Genomic DNA, 24,533 nt, shown 5'->3' with positions numbered 1-24,533 from the left:
TAGATTGGAGTTCAGTCGAACACCTACCATGAAAATAATGTTGGAGCAGAGACAGTCACAATGACTCTTCTGTGGGAAAGAGGTTGCAGGGAAGAGAAAAGGGCATCACTTAGTAGGTTTTGAAGCTAGTTTTGAACTCTATTAAGGCTTGATAGGGTATGCCGAGCAGCTCCTGCCCAGGTAGCAACAGTACTCCATTTTAGGATATACTTGGCTCTTATACATACAGAGGATTGCATCAGCAATGAGATAGTAACTGGTACAAAATTATCAGAAACTTTGACTAACTCCTTGCTTGGAACTGTTCTGATTTTGTCTGTGATAGACCTCTTTCAGATCAAGAATAATCTGAGATTATTGTGACAGAGATTATCTTTGAGATAATCCTCACAGATAAAAATTCTGGGCGATAAAGATCCTGTGATTTTCTAATTTAACAAAACAAAACAAAACAGTTTTTCATTCATTTTTTTCTACAATATCAGGTTAAAATAAGTCGTGCCAGCACGAAGGTTTTCCGTTAGCACCAAAGCCAACAGAGACTGGGTAATTGTTAACATAGCTTTTTCCCTATTAACTGAGGTATGACTGATCTGTGCAGGAAGCTCACCCTCTCAGAATTTACCTTCTTTCTTTGAGAAAGGGGTTAGTTTATTGGGGAATATCTTTGAGAATGGGGAATGTCGACTGGGTTGCATAGACATTTTTTTCTTGAGTGCCAAAGTTCTCTTTCTTTACTGCAGGGTTTCCCAAAGTGGGCTCCGCAGAGCCCTGGGTCTTTATGGGTGAAGCTGAGGGGGCTCTGGAAGCCCCTTCTTAAAGAAGGCTAAATGCTTTATATTGAAACATCAAATGACTGTAGACATTTAATTATTGATACTTTTTACTGGAAAGAGATATAATACATGTAAAAAGTTTAAGGATGATCCATAAAAAGTGAATTAAGAAAAAATACAACAATTTTGGATTTATCAAAAACAAAAAATGGCCGTAAACATGAAAATATAATAAAATCACCAATAAAAACAACTAATGAACAAGTATAAGTTAAAATTTGAAATTAATGTTTTTTCATATTTATTTTAGAAATTATCTTGTTAGTGCTCTGTGAAAAACCATTGCCCTGCTCAAGGACTCCATGGTGTCCTAAAGTTTGGGAAACCCTGCTTTAGTGCAATTGCTCTTCAAATCCCACTTTTCGACCCCTGTGTCACATCATCTCCTCTTGGGATGGCGATAAATAGCGTGCCATATAGAAACATCAAAGACACGTCTTTTTTGTAAATACGTCCTCTTTTAACTACGAATTGAGGATCGGTATTTCAAACACCTAAAAAACAAACCACTTCCAGTATTTCAAACACACACAAAAAAAGAAAAAAAAGAAAAAGGAACTTCCAACAACTTGAATCCAAAAATAACACCATTTTTTCCGTATGGAATCACAGTTTTTGACTACAGGATATGTAAGTGCTTTGTCTCGCAAACATTCCATGATTATCTGTGCTTATTTTGAAGAGTTTTTCAGATAATTTGTATTGCTTAGAATATTATTCCAAGAATATGGAATTGATTATAAAAACCAATAAATGTAATCAGTAGATAAGAATAAGCCTGATGAATCCTAGCGTGAATGAAACGCGGAATATTCGGTGTAGCTTAATCGCCATATATATTTTTTAACTTACTACCTAGCTCTACCTACGTATTGAGCACTGTTGAAGTGAATACTTAAAATTTACGCATAAATTTATACTTTCGTATATTAATTTATGTGATTAAATGAAGTAGTTATATTTATATATATATATATATATATATATATATATATATATATATATATATATATATATATATATATATATATATATGTCTAAAGAAGCTTTGAATAAAACCTACCGCTCCAGAGGATATCTCACTACTGATGCAATTCTCTATCTATATAAAAGCCAAGTAAGTCCAAGGATGGAATACTGCTGCCATATCTGGGCAGGAGCTGCTAAAAGCAGCCTATCCTTCCTTGACAGAGTACAAAATAGACTTTGTGGCTTAGTGGGGGATGCCCTTTTTTCTTTCCTGCAACCTCTCTCCCACAGAAGAGACGTTGCGAGCCTATCCTTGTTTTATCGTTATTTCCATGGCAGGTGCTCGTCTGAGCTCCAATCTCTGGTTCCCCGTCGCCAATCATTCACGAAAAACACCCGTTTAGCTGAATCCACTGTGAAAAATTTCCCCCACTCTTTATCTGTGTCTAAATCAAAACGTGGATTCCATAAACAAAGCTTCTTTCTTAGAACTGCACGCCTGTGGAACTCTGTTCCGTCTGCCTGCTTCCCACCTGACTACAACTTGGATGTCTTCAAGTCCAACGTTAACAAATTCCTAATGAACCACCCCTTAAGTAAACACTTCATCAAATCTCCACACTAACGTACTGTACTTGCAATAACCCTTATCCCTGAGTGAGTTCCGGGCCTTGATAAGTGGTGACCACCATGTAAAAAAAAAAAAAAAAAATGCAAAAATAAAAATTAAGAATGCAATTTAAATTCCCGGAAGGAAAAAGATATATTAACTTAAACCTATCGCAGACTTAGCACCTACATAATCCGACTTTTAAAATGTTTATAATGAAAAAAGAGAATTCATTTATATAAGGATGAAGAAAAAAAAATTTTAAAAAAGGCTTTACTAAAATTGTTAAATAGAAATAGACTTAGCACTTACATAAGCCGATTTCGCAAAGGTCTTCAATTTTAAAACAGAATTTAACTACATGAGGACGAAAAGAGAAAACCTTAACTAAAATTTTGTAAATAGAAAACGGGGATCATCAGCTGCTTACCATGTAGCTGTTTCGGAGATTTAAAAACAGGACAGCTGTTTAATACATTGCTCTCCAGTGGATAATACCACTTCCCCAAAAAAACAAAATGTAAAATAATACGGTTACTATTTTTACTAATATATGAAAAAAAATATAGAGTAATTAAATGAAATAGAAATTAAATTATTTAATTAAATGAAATAGAAATTAAATTATTTAATTAAATGAAATAGAAAAACTATAAATAAGTAAGTTTAGGATTACAAGGTCCATTCTGCGACATGTCAACTAGTATATAAATGCTATGAGAATAAAAATGCACAAAAGCTTAAGTACCTTAGTTACCAAAAAGGCAAATAGATAAGAGGAAGGAAACCTAGCCATACATATCTAAAACCCAATATATATATATATATATATATATATAGTAATTTATAAAATATATATGGCGACTAAGCTACACTGAATATTCTGCGTTTCATCCACTGTAGGATTCATCAGGCTTATGCGCGAATTTTGTGGTTGCTTCTTGTTTTTATATATGTTGAGGATTTCTAGTTAGCCAATCAGCTTTTTATGTATTGAGCACTTTTGAAGTAAATACTTAAAGTTTACGCATAAATCTATACTTTCGTACATTAAATTTATGTGAGTAAATGAAGTAGTTATATATATATATATATATATATATATATATATATATATATATATATATATATATATGTGCCTTAATTTTTCTTTCCTGATGATATCTAATATGATTGAAACGGTCTTCACATCGTAGCAAAATATTACTGTATTTACATTAAAAAAAATAAAAATAAAAAATATAATTTGCTCTCTTATGATTGAGCACCATCAACGAACATGGTTGAAATTCAATTATTTTCAATTTTTGGATATCTTCATACCGGAAAGATAGTAAAAAATATAATAATGTTTATAACTTAAAATATTGCAGCATTAAGAATTGATTATATAATGTTATAAATTGAATATTTTAAAAAATCTTAATGCAGCAATATTTTAAGTTATAAATTTGTTATATTTTTCACTTAAACATATTACTTTTTATGCTCGCATTTTTTATTGTAATCCATGATTTTTGTAGGCTTCCAGTAAATTCACTTGTTTGTTTAATTTCAGTTTTATTTTTTTGCCCCCATAAATATAACATACACATATGTAATAACAATGTACGGCACTCGTCTGCTTTCAATAAAATCCCCCAATTATCTCCCTTTTTATTCTTTCACTCTCTCTGTTTCACTTGTTACTTCTCTTTTCGCGAGAGCAGTGAATTGGTAGCAACAGTAGTTGCTGAAGCGATGTGGTTGCTATGGAAACCAGTCATAAAAACATCGATCATCTACTTGCGTTTTTTTAATGATTTTGAACACTAGTAAATTCATCATAACTTTTATTTTATTGAACGAAAATTGTAAACAATTTGTTCACAATATAGTTGAGAAGGTGATCTATAAACTGTAATAACTGTTTGAAATTTGGTCGAAAATGAGTGAGCAGTGAAGCTTTAAGGGAGTTCTAAATGACTAAAATTGCCACTTGATCATATATACAAACACGGTAGTGTTTGAATGATAATATATATATATATATATATATATATATATATATATATATATATATATATATGTATATTAAGTAATGTGATTGATAATTTAAAATTTAAAAATCAAATTATAATTAAATTAAAAATCCGTTTCATAAGAAGGAACAATAACAAAATCAATTATCTGTACGATCGTTTCGGAAAACAGTGATTTTTATTGTGGTAGACATCAAGTTACGGACAATAATTATTACATATAGTTTTTTAATAAGCAAGGTGTCCTCGTCAGCAAATTTTGAAGGGTTTTTATAAAATTTAAACGACACCATAAATAAACCTAGCATTAAAAGTAAGGCAGATGTATCTGAAAAAAATGAAATAAAAGGTCTGGATTTAAAATTGATAAGAAAATTAATATCAAAATTAATATCAAAATTAAATTCAAATCTATATTTTACTCTATTTCTTTTCTATCTCTAACCCATATTAATTTTCGTAAGAGTGGAAAAAGATGTGTTCCAGTATGACATTATATACATAAAATAAATATAAAATAACATAAAATAAATATAAATTAACATAAAATAAATATAAAATAACATAAAATAAATATAAAATAACATAAAGGCTTTTGTTTAAATAAAAGGGGGGGTGTACGACATTACATGGCGACGACTTGTGAATTTGATATTTTCAGAGGAAACCGATTCAACCCACAGTGAATGCTGCTTCGGTATCCTAGGTCCAAAATTTTTGTTTTGTTTTTCAAACTTAGTTTTTACAATGTTTCTTTTTTTGTGTGCAATTTAACTATTCATAATTTGTGATTTTGTTTGAGTTTTAGATTTTTCTATGATTTTGTCCGTTTGTGGTTTTATTTGCATCATTTTTTAAAGAGTTTCTCAAATTGTTTGCTTAGTAACAAGATAATTCTATACAGGTTAATTCATATTTGTGTCCTATTAAATACTAGCGGAGGAGCCCGGCGTTGCTCGGGTGTGTGTAGGTGGTGTAGTAAGGAGCCCCGGGGGGAGGAGTTAAAAAAGTGATAGTAGCAGGGGGAAATCGAAACAACAGTAGGCAATTTGGGTGGATAGAGTTGTTAAAAAAAAAAAGTGGTAGTAGGAAGGTAGGCTTGAACCTGTAAGGCAAAGGAGGAAAAGAAGGTTTAAAAAAACGTGACGTCTTAGCCGATGTCTCCCATCAAGTGACCAGAAGTTCTCAGCGTTGAAATTAAGTGTAATCAATCAAACTGAGACGATGATTTTGCAAAAATGTCAACGCAAAAATCGACCCCTCCTTGTAGAAAACTGCCCAGTTGAAGGTGAAGGAAGTCATGTTTTTTGCCAATTTTTCGATATTTGTCGTCTGATATGTCAAGATTCATCGTGTCTGTCGAAAGTTTATAGCAGACATACAAACACGCACACATTTTGCCCTTTATATATATAGAATAACACATATAGATGAAAGGCTGTTGCAAAGAAGGTGGGTTCCCTTTATCATGCTAGAAAATTATTCACACCAGACACATCTTGTCTGGCGAAAGATTTTGGCAGACATAAAAACATACATACATACATATATACGTGCTTAGATTTGCACAAACTGATGATTAAGATTTATACAATAGATGTTATGAGATCAAAACTTACCTATATCATGGACTCGTCCAATACTATATTACGATGTGAGATAACCCTCTCAGGGAACAGTATCATAATACTGTAGAATCAGCAGGAGTACTAGTAGTATGCAGTGTGTATGACTACTCATAATGAACACCACTGGATAGTAAGCTCCACTTACCCTTTATCCTGAACTTGTGATCTTTTTGGTTAATGCATCATTCTTACACATTATCTGCGTTTTGTGTTTTCCTTCTCCGTCCCAACCTTGGGTCCACATTAAGATTTTATTATTTTGCTGATACTGGATTTAATTTTTATTTAAATGTTTTCACATATTAGTTTATTTAAGGAACTTTATTATTTGGGGAAAAATTATATTTTCAAATAATGTTTTTTACATCTGTTATTTTATAATATCTGTGCATATATTTAAAATAATAAATATTTGTGATCTTTCTCTATTTTCCAGATCAAGCTATAAGCACTCCACGGTAAGTTACTTTTTTTCTTTTTTTTATTTCTTAATAAACCTAAAATCGTTTGATCTTATGAAACTTAATTTTTCTCTGTTACTAACGGATATTTTGTATCTGTCTGTCTGAAGCTAAAACCATACCAGATAATTTACTATTGTACTATCTATACTATCTTAGACTAATCTAATTTATAAAACTCACCATGTCTGTCTGTGACTCTGTCTCCATTTTTTCAAAGCTCATCTCCTCCGAGATGCAAGATCAGAGAGAGAGAGACGAGGCAGGTTAAATGATTGTATTTTTTGTGGACCGTTGTTTTCTGGGTTTTTAGTTGGTAAAAATAGCTGCTAAGGGATCAAAATTAAAAGAAATTGGAACTTGGCAGGCGTGAGTCGACTCAACGTGTTACTTATACATATGAACAAGTATACATTCATATGTTAAAGTAGGTTCATTTTTACACATTTTTTATCCATCTGACAATAGCTCAAACCGTGACAACTAAGGCTGAAGCGCTATATATTTTGGTTTCAATTCTAGGTGATGGCACTCAAGTGATATTATCAATTATTTTTTTAATTTTTGAAATCCCTACTTCATTAATATTTGTTCTTTGTTATGATACCAATCTATCAAAACTTCCTTCCTTCTTTGGAGATAGTGTACTATATATTCGGTTGTCATGATACTATTCTCCCAGGCTTTATCTCTTCTTTTTATTGGTGTGGGGGGGTGGGGTGGAAGGAGTGGGTAGTGTACTATATATTCGGTTGTCATGATACTATTCTCCCAGGCTTTATCTCTTCTTTTTATTGGGGTAGAAGTGGGGTAGTGTATTATATGTTCGTTCGTTTATCTCGCCACCGTACTGTATATCGATACTCTATGGCTGATTGGGATAGCTTCCGTACATTCATATCTGACCTACCTCTGCATTCCATGTTTAAAAAGGATGTGTCCTCTATAGTATCAGACCTGACCGAATGGTTAATTATATGCATAGACCGATTCATACCATCCAAAAATTCCAACAAAAATCTAACAGCCAGCCATGGTTCTCCCCTGAATGTGCTGCTGCCATCGCACACAGAAATCACTTTTTCCATAGCTACCAATGTAATAGATGTACTGAGACTAAAGCTGTTTTCAGGACTGCCAGCAACCACTGTAAAAGAGTAATAAAGCATGCAAGAGAGCTATATGCTCAGTCTGTTGAATCCAAAGTAACTGAGCAGCGGCTTGGTTCTCACCAGTTCTGGCAAATAGCAAACAGGATCTTGAACAGAAGCGTACGTTCTATCCCAACTATCATCAATGGACCTGAGGTCATCTCGTCAGCATCAGACAAGGCCAGTCTATTTGCCAAGAACTTTGCAGCTAATTCTACCCTATGCGACAATGACCATCAACTCCCTGCATTTCCTCCTATAACAGACAACACGCTATGCAACATACAAATATCTGTGCGTGAGGTCGCCAAGCTAATCAAAAACCTTGATTCCAGTAAAGCAACTGCCCCTGATGGCATTCCAGTTATAGTGCTGAAAAAGCTCCAACCAGAATTTGCCCTCATACTTACAAAAGTGTTTAAGCGTTGCCTTAAGGAGAAGTGCTTTCCAACACCCTGGAAAACATCATCAGTATGCCCTGTATTTAAGAATTCAAGTAAAAAGTCATCTCCCTCTCAGTACAGACCAATAAGTCTCCTGTGTGTCATGAGTAAGTTGTTGGAATCCATATTAAATAAAGAAGTAGTCAACCACCTCAACAGAAACAACCTTCTTAGTGACATGCAATATGGTTTCCGCTCTGCTAGATCTACAGCAGATGTGCTAACGGTTATATCACAGAGGATTAGTGAATCTCTTGACAAAGGTTTCTTTTCCAGGGCAATTGCTCTTGACATATCGAAGGCCTTCGATAAGGTATGGCATAAGGGCCTACTTCACAAGATTTCCAGCTACGATATTACTAGAAATGTTTTCTCAATTATTAATTAAATCATTTCTCTCCGATAGGTTCATAAGTAGTGGTTGATGGGCAGAAATCAGAGGCCCACAGTATTAATGCTGGAGTCCCCCATGGGTCCATCCTGGGCCCAACTCTCTTCCTGATCTACATCAATGATCTCCCAAAACACATACTTAAATCATTCGTTGACATCTATGCTGATGACACGACCATCTATGGCAACACATCAAAGTAACAAAGTTCTCTCTAATTATCTCTCCTCTGATCTTGAGCATGTGGTACAATGGGGAAAGAGGTGGCTGGTCACTTTTAATACATCCAAAACCAAGCTTCTATCTTTACATCATCAACGCTCTGATCCCCATCTGGCATCAATTGAAATGGATGGCTCTCGTCTTGGAGAGGCTCCATGTTTTGACCTTCTGGGTTTGACCTTTATTCCTGATCTGAAATGGAACCTGTACATCAAATCTGTTGCCAGGGACGCTGGGAAAATGGTGGGATCCTTCTACCACTCCAGAAGATATCTCACTACTGATGCAATTCTCTATCTATATAAAAGCCAAGTACATCCAAGGATGGAGTACTGCTGCCACATCTGGACAGGAGCTGCTAAAAACAGCCTATCCTGCCTTGACAGTATACAAAATAGACTTTGTGGTTTAGTGGATGATGCCCTTTTCTCTTCCCTGCAACCTCTCTCCCACAGAAGCGACGTTGCGAGCCTGTCTTTGTTTTATCACTATTTCCATAGCAGGTGCTCGTCTGAGCTCCAATCCCTCATCCCCGTCGCCAATCTTTCACAAGAAACACCCGTCTGGCTGAAACTAGTGTCAACAATTTTTCCCACTCTTTATCTGTGCCTAAATCCAAATGTAGATTCCATGAGCAAAGCTTCTTTCTTAGAACTGCACACTAGTGGAACTCTCTGCCGCTTGCCTGTTTCCCACCTGACTACAACTTGGATGTCTTCAAGTCCAACATAAACAAACTCCTGACAAACCGCCCCATTAAGTAAGACACTCTATCAAATCTCCAATACTAATGATTACTACAATACTATCTCATTGATTACTGTACACGCAATAACCCTTATCCCTGAGTGGCCTTCAGGCCTTGATAAGTGGTGACCTCCATGTAAAAAAAAAAAAATGATACCATCTTCCCAGCCATTATGGCCCAGAGGTATCATATTTCGTCTCGTACTAATAATGAACGTATTGCACCCAGTACTCAGGTGCACCACAACTCTTGTATGTCAGTTTTTCATTGTGGATCGTTGCAGCATGTTGTTAAGAATAAAAGAATTTAAAGGGCCATGAATTCATTGACTTCAACTTTAAGCAGAGGGGTAAAACCTCTAAAAACAGGGCCACCTGTAGGTTGTGGGTAGTGATATGTGATGCCTTAGGACAGAATGCAACACTCTACTTTATCCTTTGCTCTGACTAGAAGAGAGGTTGGAGAGGTTCAAATCAATTAATTGACTGGTCACAAAATACCCTAATATTTATAAGTTCATCCACAACCATATAATTCATACCTTCCAAATAGATGCTAGAAGGCGGTGGCTTGATTGCATAAATAGTCACTTGACATGCAACATTCTACTTTGTCCCTTACTTTGACTAGAAGGGAGGTCAGAGCAGTGTAATTCAATTAATCAGCTGGTCACGAAATATCCTGGTATTTATTAGTTCATCCTCAGTCATATCATCCAAACAATTCCATTTGATTACTTTAAATAAAGGAAGGGTCTTTCCCTCTCACACTCAGAAGTCATGGCACTGTCACCCCTAACACAGGAAACAAATATAATAATAGACAATTATTTTCAAGATTTACGGCCGGTAAATCATATTTCAAGCATTTTCATTCTCTTCTCCTCTATTTTTAATAAACAGCTAATAAACATTCAATTATAAAGAGAAACTGAGACAAAGAGGAGAGGGATAGAAATAAAATAAAAAAAAAAGAAATAACATAACTTATTCCACCATTATGTTTTAATTTGTGTGTGTTTATCCATTGCATTTTATTGGCTTTAAACACACGAGACAATACTTTCAGCAATTATTCTTTTACATTTCTCTCCCTTTCTATTATTCAATTTTTAACATATATATATATATATATATATATATATATATATATATATTATATGTATATACTCTAAATAATTATTTTCAATTTGATATGGGAAATTGAAAAAAAAATAACTTGTTCAAGTTTTTGCAGGGGGATCAATTTTCTATGAAAATCCACTGTAAAATGGTTCCCACAACTGATTCTTAGACCAATCATTTTTCCTCCTCTCCCTCTCTCCTTCCCTTTTTATTTTTCCGCCCTTTCTGATCAGAGATTCAATTAAAAAATTCTAGATTGGGCGATCTTTAAATCACTTGAAAATTGGTGCAAGTTAAACATTTAGTCTTTATTGTACTTGCGGGGTTAGGTAGCGGTTAATCATCGTTGACCAACTTTCTTCTTTGATAATCAAGAAGAAGTGGAAATTAATCTTTCTAAATGTATTTAGATATTTATGCTTACATTTATATGCATATGCACTAGTGTTAGGACGATTGATCGGAATCAGAATCGAGAATCGGAAAAATCAGAAGTTTGAGGGGAGGGGGTATCGGCATCAGAAAAGTGTGTGCCAATTTTCCAATACTAGAAAGGATTCTTTTTGATTGTTTAGATTTGTTTGTTTTTACAACGCTGCTTTTAAAGACGATTTTAAAAAAATATTGCATTCCAACATATTTTGAGACATTTTATTGTTGCATTACCACCCCTGTTTTCTAGATGGTGATAGATGATTCAGTGTCCCCGATGAAACATCTTCCAACAGTTATTATGTAATATTACTATATTATTGTTTGTTATTTATTATTTACTAGCGGGGGGTGCCCGGCATCGCCTGGGTGTTTGGAGGTGTTAAAAAAAAAGTGGTAGTAGGCAGGCAGGCGCAAAGGAGGAAAAGAATGTGAAAAAAAGAGTTGGTAATTAACTTTTGCCCGGGTGGAGGATATTGGCACAAAGACGAAATAATAAAAAAAAAAAAGATAGAGAGAAAGAGGTGGGATCGAACTCGAAAACGTAGGGTAATTAGTCTTTCTCGCTAGCCATTACGCCAGATAGTGAAATGAATGTTGCTTTTTAAATCTGTCCGGAGGCTAGTTAAGCTTCCTGCTTTCTGACGTTTTATTTATTTATTTCTCCACGATATTGGGGAAACCTAGCTTCTCCCAAAAAGGGGAAACTCTGGCAGTATCCAAATAAATAGTAATTGTCTCAGTATGAAGAATTTCCTCTAGATTGACCAAGAACCAATTATAGAACAGATACTACCCGGTTGGAAGGCCAGGCGCCAGGCGTTTTTGTTCGATTAGTTTTGCTCTATTTATATGAAAAAGACAAACAAACACACGAGACGAGGGGATTTTTTAAAACTCGATCAAAAAAAAGATAAAGACAATGTCCGTTTGCAAATCAGCGATATTATGATCTAGGAAGTATAAGAAAACTTCTCCCGTAATCTAACCAATGTGGGATTCCCGACGAAAAAAGCCTTTCATGGACAAACACAAACGCTTGCACCCATTTTGTCTTTTATATATTAGATTATTAATATTTTTATATGAAAATTAATGGAACAATGTGAACAATTCTTACTTTTATTTTTAAAAAAAGTGTAATATTTATTTCTTGTAATTGTTTACTTTCTTCTTATGTGAAACATCCTTAAAACTAAATGAACATTTTTTTTTACAGAAAAGTATCATTCTTACGCTAAACTACTAAACAATTAGACTAAAAAGCTTTCTGGTATTTGAGGATAGTGAAGGGGTGGAATTTTGCTGATTGTTGAGTTGGTTGGTGGTATTTGCGTTGAGGAGGAGGAGGAGGAGGAGGAGTAGGAAGCGGAGTTGGTGGAAGAGGTGGAGGAAGGCATAAGCGCAGCACGTTCATCGGAGCACATTCAACTGAAGTAATTGTAAAGAAGTTGAATTGTGGCACTCCGGCATATTTCTCGAGACATTTAATTGTTGAATTACTTCCCCTGTTTTCCAGACGGTGATAGATGATTCGGCGTCACCGACGAAACAGCTTCCAACAGATATTGTGTATTATATAATATATAATATCATATTATTATTTTTTTTATTATTTATTATTAATATTTTTTATGAAAAATAAGTGGAACACTGTGAACAATTCTTACTTTTATTTTCAAAAAGTGTAATATTTATTTTTTGTAATTGTTTACTTTCTTTTATGTGGAACATCCTTAAAAGTAAAGAAACATTTTTTTCCAGAAAAGTATCATTCTTACGCTAAACTACTACTACTACTACTGCTGCTGCTGCTGCCTTTACTACTACTACTACTACTAATAATAATAATAATAATAATAATAATAATAATAATTTATCTAAGAATATGATAAATTTCTTCAGTTAAAATATCTGATGAAAGATGTTTTGTCGGGGACATCAAATCAGCAACCACCGTCTAGAAAACAAGGGAAGTAATTCAACAACGAAATGTCTTGAAGAATATGTTGGAATGCCGATAAAAATTAATACCATTTAGAAGTTTAGCGTTGGTGTAAGTCATCACTATTGACCATTGACCAATATGCAACTTTCTTCTTAACATGGACAGATTTGGCATTCCCAAAACCCTGCAAATCGACGTGACACATTGTCCACTTAATAACCACTTGATGTGAAGTGGATACGGAAATGTCTGATAACTGGAGGACAGCCTATAAATGGATCTGAAAGAACCATTGTTTTTCTTCCAATCATAGATCCAAAATAGGAATGGTAATATTTGACCTTTATTGTTGACCTTCGTTTAGTTAAGGAGTGCCAAACAGATTTCTAAGGTAGACTTTTACGATATGGTTCCCTTCCCAAAACTTATCATTATTCAATTTTTAAAATACAGTGAAACCTCTACATACGAAATTTTCAGCTTACGAAACGTTATGTGAATTTTTCTTTTTTTTTTTGTCCCTGCATCCGAAAAAATTTTCAGGATATGAAAGATGCGAGTTGTATAGTTAAGATATAAGAACATTACATAAGTAATCTGTCATGTGAACGATTCGTCCATGTGCAGTCGTGAAACAGTTTATAAACAGATAAAAATCCGATGACCCCCCCCCTCCATGTACTAATTTTTCAATTTGGACTCTATAACAGCCCTTTTTTCCGGATGAAAACTGATTAAAAAGTTTTCCACATATCTGAATACCCTATATACCAAATTTCAAGTCTGTAGATAAAAAATTCATTCAGTATATAGGTTGAGAGTTGTTCTCATGCACACACACATTCTCACTTATATATATATATATATATATATATATATATATATATGTATATATACTCGGGGTTTTTTTATTCAAAAGTAATGGACTAGTAAATTCAATGAGGTTGTTAGATAGTGCTCAATAAATAAAACCCTGCAAATCGAATCCAACAGATTTCTAAGGTAGACTTTTACGATATGGTTCCCTTCCCAAAACTTATCATTATTCAATTTTTAAAATACAGTGAAACCTCTACATACGAAATTTTCAGCTTACGAAACGTTATATGAATTTTTCTTTTTTTTTTTTTTGTCCCTGCATTTGAAAAAATTTTCAGGATACGAAAGATGCGAGTTGTATAGTTAAGATATAAGAACATTACATAAGTAATCTGTCATGTGAACGATTCGACCATGTGCAGTCGTGAAACAGTTTATAAACAGATAAAAATCCGATGACCCCCCCCCCCCATCCATGTACTAATTTTTCAATTTGGACTCTATAACAGCCCTTTTTTCCGGATGAAAACTGATTAAAAAGTTTTCCACATATCTGAATACCCTATATACCAAATTTCAAGTCTGTAGATAAAAAACTCATTGAATATATAGATTGAGAGTTGTCCTCGCGCGCACACACACACACACACACGCACACACACACACATTCTCACTTATATATATATATATATTTTTATAAAGTAATAGGGTTCGTGTGTTTCTGTCTGTGTGTACAGCTCTCCATCATCAACGAAATATAAAGGAGGTAAGAGGGTAGATCTCTCCTGGTAGAGAAACATTAGAACCCATTTTAGGATGTTTCTGTTATAGGAGACATAAGAATCTGTGCCTTCTGTGCCTAATTTCTTTATATACTATTCTACAAACAACCCCCATATCGAATGACTTATGCTCATTTGCATATCACATTATATTAAATCTCTTTAACTAATTACCTCGACCTTATTACATATTGGAAATATTCTAATCATTTCAACTGTACTATTTACAAAATCTATTTAACATTTAATCTATCTTCTATCTTCTATCTATCTATATCTATATCTATCTTCTATATATATCTATAAAAACAGAGATGTGTGTGTGCCACAGACGATTTCTGATTGGTTAATCCAATAATCACATCTCCTAAAAAACAATCGTTTCTACGCTCTTACCTTTACCATAAAATATTATGGCTTTATTTATTGTCCATCTTGGAAGGGTTTAATTTTTTAATAACTTGTTATTTACAAATTAAAAAAATACGAAACTACACGAAATACGCGCACACAAAATACTAAACTACACGAAAAATACTAAACTACGCAAAAAAATACTAAACTACACGAAATACGCGCACACACGCACACACACACACGTTCACTACCGTCACGTTGTTATGGCAACCAAACCCGCTGACTTCTTTTTCTCATTTCACTCGTGGTCTTAAATTCATTTCGGGTTTGTATTACTGTACACATAGATTCGAATAAGTTGCCAAAAAACAAATATATAACAAATAAATGTTATCAAAGGCAAATTTTTCGTGTTTTTATTCAATTTAACATGTTTATTCAGCTCGAAAAGCATACAGTGTTTACCGATGTATTGGAAAATTCAAGATGGCGGCCGATTCTCTCTTTAACACGGTAAGTTTGGAAAAAGGTGTAATAAATAAAAAACCGGTTAAAATACTGTTAAAAACTCGCTCAATATATGTTACCGTGACATAGGTTGACATATATTCGGCGGGTTTTTAATAGTATTTTGTATAGTTTTTTATTTATAACACCTTTTCCCAAACTTACGGTGTTAAAGAATGTGTGAGACGCCATCTTGAATTTTCCAACACATCGGTAAACACTGTATTCTTTTCGAGCTGAATAAACATGTTAAATTGAATAAAAACACGAAAAATATATCCAGTTTTTATCGGTTTTTTACCTTCTCTGCAGAAGTACAAAAAAAAAAAAAAAAAAAAAAAAAAACGGAAGGTACTTTTACAGAATGTTAAACTAACCCTAACCGATGTTTTATGTTTAGTTTAGGAAAAGTCAGAAGAAATAAAAGTCATTATTGCATGAAATATACGTATTTAGTTGAAGTATTGTTTATGTCAATTCTTTCGAAGAAATTTAGCAAGAATACCTGTAAACCAGGAAATCGGTAAAATGTCATCATGGATGAATACTTGTCTATTATAATTTCTACCCTTGACAAAAACTTAGCCATAACAAAAGAGATTTATTGTTCAGATTGTTTTTGAGATTGATTTCTAAAAAGATATTTTATAAATAAAATCGACTTTAAACTTAAAGACTTAAATTACAATAATTGAATTTAAACATTCTTATTTCAATATTTGGCACATAACACCTGCAAAAATGATCACAATGTCAGGATTTCATTTTATTTCAGAATCGATGGCAAATACTAATATTTAACATTAGTTTATCATTTAAGCCGATAAAAAAGCCCTTTTTTTTCCGAGTCATAAAAGGATTTGGAGTTTCCTAATCAACCTTTCGGGTGCAGTTGCACGCTCTCAAAATAACTAAAGTGTTGGCTTTAAAAAAATTGGTTCATTAAAACTAAACAGGTTTAGTTTTAATAAAAAAAAAAAAATTTAAAAAAAATCGCTTTGGTAATTAGATATGTCGTATGGTTATCCCTAATCGCTGAATAAAACCGCTAACGAGTTGAATGATTACGACATAAAATTAAACTCGGGTTCCTGAAACGGAAACTTCGTTTGTTTTTGTTTTTTTCTTATCAATATATTTACATTGTTATTTTGTTTTCATTTTCAATCATTCGAACAGTTTTCTTTTTCAAGTAATCCAAGTTACAAAATTCCCACTGTTTACTATGCTAAAATCACAATGACTAATGTATACCTATTAACCCTTATCCTTGAGTGGCCTCTGGGCCTTGATAAGTGGTGACACCCATGTAAAAAAAAAAAAAAAATCACTCGAACAGTTTTCTTTTTATAATATACAGTTTTAAAAGTTTAAAAACGATATAGTTTTTACTTCAGAAAAATTAATGGGTCAGTTTTTACGATGTGCCCTGTTAAAATACTGTTAAAAACTCGCTCAATATATGTTACCGTGACATAGGTTGACATATATTCGGCGGGTTTTTAATAGTATTTTGTATAGTTTTTTATTTATAACACCTTTTCCCAAACTTACGGTGTTAAAGAGGGTGTGAGACGCCATCTTGAATTTTCCAACACATCGGTAAACACTGTATGTTTTTCGAGCTGAATAAATATATTACATTGAATAAAAACACAAAAAAGATATCCAGTTAGGTAGAAAAGTAACTTATCTTGCCTTTGATAACATTTATTTATATATTTGTTTTTGACTATTTTTTCGAATCTATGTGTACAGTAATCTTGCCAGGATGCGGAGGAAAATGAATGAAGGGGGAGGGGAATAAAATAAAAACATTTTGGAAACAGAGTAAGTTTGAAAGAATTGCTTTGCACAGAAAGAAATTAATGAAAAAATAAAATTAAATTTCTTTTCTTTCTTGATTTTTTTTTAGTTTTTTATGAAAAAGGAAGTCAAAATTAAGACTATAAAAAACAATTTTTATTAAGAGCGAACCTCAGTCGTCAGGTCTGTAAAAAAAAGACGTGGAATAATAAATGTTTTCTAATACAAATTGTTTTTACTTATGTGTTCATTTGTCTCTTTGAAGTTCGTTTGTTTAATATATCGGTTTGCAATATAATTTTGTCATTCTGTCAGACTCAAATTTTAAATCTATATATCTATAAAAGTGAAAGTGTGTGTGTGTGTCTGTGTACATTTCCCTACGAAATAACTCTGTCAATTTTTAGTCTACAGACTCGAAATTTGATATACAGGGTACTGAGATTTGGAAAAATCTATGTGATCGGTTTTTAGCCAGAAATTTGGCGATTAAGGGGTCAAAGTTCAACGATTTGAGCTTTGAGAACTCTACCAAACTTCTCCGACAATTTTGGGTCTACACACTTTAAATTTTAGATATAGCTTCCGTGGACATGGATCTAACTTAATAACTTGATTTGAGCCCAAAACAATAAATTTTCAGGGGTCATAATAGGGGTCAAAGTTTTAAAAATTACCCCCTTTTTTTTTGCTCAGCATACACCTCCAAACACCCGGGCAACGCCGGGCACCCATGCTAGTATATATATATATATATGCTGGGGAGCCGTGATGTAATATACTGTTTTGTTTTTAAATCCCCGAAACAGTGTTTCATGGTAAACAACTGATGATCCCTTGAAAAATAAAAAAAATTGGTATTATAGTAAATTCGAGAGAGTTGTTGCAGTGATTGCAGGTGATTAAATGACTTACTGACTGGATGGTTTTTTAACGAATGATAAAAAGTAATTTTTTGTATAGTTTCAAATGTTAAAAACTTCAAAGACTATATATATATACTAGCATGGGTGCCCGGCGTTGCCCGGGTGTTTGGAGGTGTATGCTGAGCAAAAAAAAAGGGGGTAATTTTTAAAACTTTGACCCCTATTATGACCCCTGAAAATTTATTGTTTTGGGCTCAAATCAAGTTATTAAGTTAGATCCATGTCCACGGAAGCTATATCTAAAATTTAAAGTGTGTAGACCCAAAATTGTCGGAGAAGTTTGGTAGAGTTCTCAAAGCTCAAATCGTTGAACTTTGACCCCTTAATCGCCAAATTTCTGGCTAAAAACCGATCACATAGATTTTTCCAAATCTCAGTACCCTGTATATCAAATTTCGAGTCTGTAGACTAAAAATTGACAGAGTTATTTCGTAGGGAAATGTACACAGACACACACACACACTTTCACTTTTATAGATATATAGATTTAAAATTTGAGTCTGACAGAATGACAAAATTATATTGCAAACCGATATATTAAACAAACGAACTTCAAAGAGACAAATGAACACATAAGTAAAAACAATTTGTATTAGAAAACATTTATTATTCCACGTCTTTTTTTTACAGACCTGACGACTGAGGTTCGCTCTTAATAAAAATTGTTTTTTATAGTCTTAATTTTGACTTCCTTTTTCATAAAAAACTAAAAAAAAAATCAAGAAAGAAAAGAAATTTAATTTTATTTTTTCATTAATTTCTTTCTGTGCAAAGCAATTCTTTCAAACTTACTCTGTTTCCAAAATGTTTTTATTTTATTCCCCTCCCCCTTCATTCATTTTCCTCCGCATCCTGGCAAGATTACTGTACACATAGATTCGAAAAAATAGTCAAAAACAAATATATAAATAAATGTTATCAAAGGCAAGATAAGTTACTTTTCTACCTAACTGGATATCTTTTTTGTGTTTTTATTCAATGTAATATATTTATTCAGCTCGAAAAACATACAGTGTTTACCGATGTGTTGGAAAATTCAAGATGGCGTCTCACACCCTCTTTAACACCGTAAGTTTGGGAAAAGGTGTTATAAATAAAAAACTATACAAAATACTATTAAAAACCCGCCGAATATATGTCAACCTATGTCACGGTAACATATATTGAGCGAGTTTTTAACAGTATTTTAACAGGGCACATCGTAAAAACTGACCCATTAATTTTTCTGAAGTAAAAACTATATCGTTTTTAAACTTTTAAAACTGTACATTATAAAAAGAAAACTGTTCGAGTGATTTTTTTTTTTTTTTACATGGGTGTCACCACTTATCAAGGCCCAGAGGCCACTCAAGGCTAAGGGTTAATAGGTATACATTAGTCATTGTGATTTTAGCATAGTAAACAGTGGGAATTTTGTAACTTGGATTACTTGAAAAAGAAAACTGTTCGAATGATTGAAAATGAAAACAAAATAACAATGTAAATATATTGATAAGAAAAAAACAAAAACAAACGAAGTTTCCGTTTCAGGAACCCGAGTTTAATTTTATGTCGTAATCATTCAACTCGTTAGCGGTTTTATTCAGCGATTAGGGATAACCATACGACATATCTAATTACCAAAGCGATTTTTTTTAAACTTTTTTTTTTTTATTAAAACTAAACCTGTTTAGTTTTAATGAACCAATTTTTTTAAAGCCAACACTTTAGTTATTTTGAGAGCGTGCAACTGCACCCGAAAGGTTGATTAGGAAACTCCAAATCCTTTTATGACTCGGAAAAAAAAGGGCTTTTTTATCGGCTTAAATGATAAACTAATGTTAAATATTAGTATTTGCCATCGATTCTGAAATAAAATGAAATCCTGACATTGTGATCATTTTTGCAGGTGTTATGTGCCAAATATTGAAATAAGAATGTTTAAATTCAATTATTGTAATTTAAGTCTTTAAGTTTAAAGTCGATTTTATTTATAAAATATCTTTTTAGAAATCAATCTCAAAAACAATCTGAACAATAAATCTCTTTTGTTATGGCTAAGTTTTTGTCAAGGGTAGAAATTATAATAGACAAGTATTCATCCATGATGACATTTTACCGATTTCCTGGTTTACAGGTATTCTTGCTAAATTTCTTCGAAAGAATTGACATAAACAATACTTCAACTAAATACGTATATTTCATGCAATAATGACTTTTATTTCTTCTGACTTTTCCTAAACTAAACATAAAACATCGGTTAGGGTTAGTTTAACATTCTGTAAAAGTACCTTCCGTTTTTTTTTTTTTGTACTTCTGCAGAGAAGGTAAAAAACCGATAAAAACTGGATATATTTTTCGTGTTTTTATTCAATTTAACATGTTTATTCAGCTCGAAAAGAATACAGTGTTTACCGATGTGTTGGAAAATTCAAGATGGCGTCTCACACATTCTTTAACACCGTAAGTTTGGGAAAAGGTGTTATAAATAAAAAACTATACAAAATACTATTAAAAACCCGCCGAATATATGTCAACCTATGTCACGGTAACATATATTGAGCGAGTTTTTAACAGTATTTTAACCGGTTTTTTATTTATTACACCTTTTTCCAAACTTACCGTGTTAAAGAGAGAATCGGCCGCCATCTTGAATTTTCCAATACATCGGTAAACACTGTATGCTTTTCGAGCTGAATAAACATGTTAAATTGAATAAAAACACGAAAAATTTGCCTTTGATAACATTTATTTGTTATATATTTGTTTTTTGGCAACTTATTCGAATCTATGTGTACAGTAATACAAACCCGAAATGAATTTAAGACCACGAGTGAAATGAGAAAAAGAAGTCAGCGGGTTTGGTTGCCATAACAACGTGACGGTAGTGAACGTGTGTGTGTGTGCGTGTGTGCGCGTATTTCGTGTAGTTTAGTATTTTTTTGCGTAGTTTAGTATTTTTCGTGTAGTTTAGTATTTTGTGTGCGCGTATTTCGTGTAGTTTCGTATTTTTTTAATTTGTAAATAACAAGTTATTAAAAAATTAAACCCTTCCAAGATGGACAATAAATAAAGCCATAATATTTTATGGTAAAGGTAAGAGCGTAGAAACGATTGTTTTTTAGGAGATGTGATTATTGGATTAACCAATCAGAAATCGTCTGTGGCACACACACATCTCTGTTTTTATAGATATATATAGAAGATAGATATAGATATAGATAGATAGAAGATAGAAGATAGATTAAATGTTAAATAGATTTTGTAAATAGTACAGTTGAAATGATTAGAATATTTCCAATATGTAATAAGGTCGAGGTAATTAGTTAAAGAGATTTAATATAATGTGATATGCAAATGAGCATAAGTCATTCGATATGGGGGTTGTTTGTAGAATAGTATATAAAGAAATTAGGCACAGATTCTTATGTCTCCTATAACAGAAACATCCTAAAATGGGTTCTAATGTTTCTCTACCAGGAGAGATCTACCCTCTTACCTCCTTTATATTTCGTTGATGATGGAGAGCTGTACACACAGACAGAAACACACGAACCCTATTACTTTATAAAAATATAGATATATATATATATATATATATATATTAGTGCTGGGACGATTAATTGAAATCGAAATCGAGAAATTGGACCCTTTTGGGAATTGGTATCGTAATCGAAAAAATTTGAGCCTATTTTCTGATGCAAAAACCGATTCCTTAAATTATCTTTTTTTTATTTGAATTTGGTTTAAGAAACATCTTCCACCGCTGATAGTAATAATAAAATAAATATTTATTGATTTAAACTTCCAGTAAGATTAAAATATCTAGATGACCCCCTCACAAGTGTGTTTTTACGTTTAAGAAAATATATGCACATTTAAGATGTGTTTTTACAATAATCGGGACAAAATAACACTTTTATAGTTAAATATTTAGAGACTAATAAAGAATCGGAATCAGTACTTGTATTGGAATTGGGAATTTAGTACGGAATCAGAAAAAAATATTGGAATCGTCCCATCACTAATATATATATATATATATATATATATATATATATAAATAAATAAATGGTAGCCGAATGGATTAGGTCTTAAGTGTTTTTATGTTTGAGAAAATATATGCACATTTAAGATGTGTTTTTACAGTAATTGGGGCAAAATAACACTTTCATAGTTAAATATTTAGAGATTTATAAAGAATCGGAATCGGTAATTGTATTGGAATCGGGAATTTAGTATGGACTCGGTAATTGTATCAGAATTGTGAAAAATATTGGAATCGTCCCATGACTAATATATATATATATATATATATATATATATATATATATATATATATAGTCTGTGTCTGTGGTCACATCGGACATGCATGAACAACAAGGATAACATTCTAGTATAAAATGGGGTTGGCATTCAATAATCAGCAAAGATCGAAGATGTTCCTATTTACTTGCCTCTCCACGAGGACAGAGTTAGGCACAAGGTCGGTTTTCAATGTGGGGAAAATCCAGCTCCCTAGAAAGGGGCACTCTGGATAGGAACAAAAATAAAAATTATCTCAGTCATGAAGGATTTCTCCTCCACTGATCGAGGACAGAAAAGATGAAGTGTAGCAGTGTAGCACCAGAACAGATACTACACTTTGAATAATAGCGTTTTTATTTGGTCAATTCAGGGATACACGGATTGGATTTTAATTTAATTTTCTGGAAAGTTTTATGACTCCGAGAAATACCGGAATTAGATTGGAAAAAACGGAAATTTAAAAATCTACTAAAGAACAAAACAGTTCTCATGTTGATGCTTTCTTGTACATAAATCGAATTAGATTTAGAGTATAAACGCGAATTGTCATCCCACCCACCCTCACACCGGGAAGGGACTAGAATTCAAGAATATACATTTCTAAGCAAGGTTGGTCCTAAGAAATTATTTACATGATTTTGAAGTATTTTATCACTTTTTCAATTGCATTCTTGTAAAATTTGGACAAAGTGTTGAGACCAACTCTTGAAGTTTTAGATCTTTTTTTACATTTTATCTCAAACTGTTGGATTTATTTTATCCTTTATTTGTGATGAAAGGCTGCGGCAAAGGAGGTGGGCTCCCTTTATCGTGCTAAAATTACTCGCACCAGAAAGCATCTTATATCTTTACAAAATCACAATTCGCCCATGCATGGAGTATTGTTGCCACAATAATCCCTCACTCTTAGACAGGCTCCAAAAATGTCCTAATAGGTCCTACACTATCAGCCAAGCTCCAACCTCTGTCCCATCCTCACAATGTGGCACCCATGTGCCTGTTTCACAAGTACTTTAACCCTACCAGACCTGAGCTACTGAACCTAATTTGCCCCTGTGGCTAGCCTCCTGGGCAAAATTGTGAAATCCAGATCTGGAGCTACAAAATTACGACTCCTTCCATCATCAACAACACCAGAATCTCCCGTACCACCTGGTTGAGTGATGTGCCTCCTACTTTGAACACTCGATTTTGATCTAGGCGCACTTGCATCATCAGAATTATCATCACTTTTTCCTTAATCGATACATTCATCATCACTAGCGTTACTTGATTCAGAAACAAACTCCTTACCAAATTCGACTTCGCCTAAATCAGAATTTGTCACTTTATCCAACACTTGCTGCACCGTGAAATTCCTTCGTCTCGCTCTTTTACCCATCGAAGTGCTTGCTTCATGACTACTTAAGTCTACAAAACAACTCCAGCTCCGCCAAAACAAAAGAAGCCATTTGCAGAACGTTAGGCTTGCACTAAATCGAGGCTAAGCAGCAATTGGGTAGCTATTTTTAGCTCCCTTACAACACAAAAATACATGGTCGAAAAAATACCAGTTTAGCGGTAACTCGGTATATAGCATTTTCGGAAATTACCGATATATCAGTAACTCAGTCTGGTTGGGTGAACAGAACGTCCTCTAATGAACACATAGCACTTGTGCTTCATCAACATACATACTTCTGACTAACCCAATAAGCAGCAAAATCCCACCCCTTCACTGTTGAGGTCCCTGTATGCTGGAAAGCTTTCTATTCTAATAGGTTTTTTTCCCCTGAGGCTGATAGACCTTGGAATTCTTTCGCTGTTTACTGTTTCGCTGACTGCAGAAGTTTAAATGTAATGTGAACAACTATCTTGCTCATCTCCAAAATAATAGCCTTTTACGTCTAAGTGGTTATACACTTTTTGGGGAATGAAAGAGAAGAAAAAAAGGAATTCTAAAAATGTTTTTTTTTTGTTTTTGTTTTCTTTACAGGACCAGAATATTTAGCATCCCTAAGAAAGATGCCTTCGACTGTAAGTAAACATTACATTCTTTGTTACTTATGAATCGCCACTTATCAGG

The 24,533-nt window shown here is 33.2% G+C and overlaps 1 protein-coding gene across 7 annotated transcripts in view; it reads left to right on the top strand.

Annotated features, from left to right (window-relative positions):
- LOC145248998 (uncharacterized) overlaps positions 1–24,533 on the top strand; it is a 119,490-nt gene that overhangs the window by 75,499 nt on the left and 19,458 nt on the right. For all 7 annotated transcript variants that reach the window (XM_080110847.1, XM_080110849.1, XM_080110843.1 and 4 more), the window contains 2 exons: positions 6,501–6,522; positions 24,444–24,484. In XM_080110847.1, coding sequence (XP_079966973.1) covers positions 6,501–6,522; positions 24,444–24,484 — 63 coding nt within the window. The remainder of the gene's footprint in view (positions 1–6,500; positions 6,523–24,443; positions 24,485–24,533) is intronic.

The sequence above is a fragment of the Euprymna scolopes genome, chromosome 27, assembly GCF_053919585.1.
Source record: "Euprymna scolopes isolate OS-2025 chromosome 27, ASM5391958v1, whole genome shotgun sequence".
Lineage (NCBI taxonomy): Eukaryota > Metazoa > Mollusca > Cephalopoda > Sepiida > Sepiolidae > Euprymna > Euprymna scolopes.
Note: the sequence above shows the minus strand (reverse complement) of the source record. Positions and strands in the feature narration are given on the sequence as shown.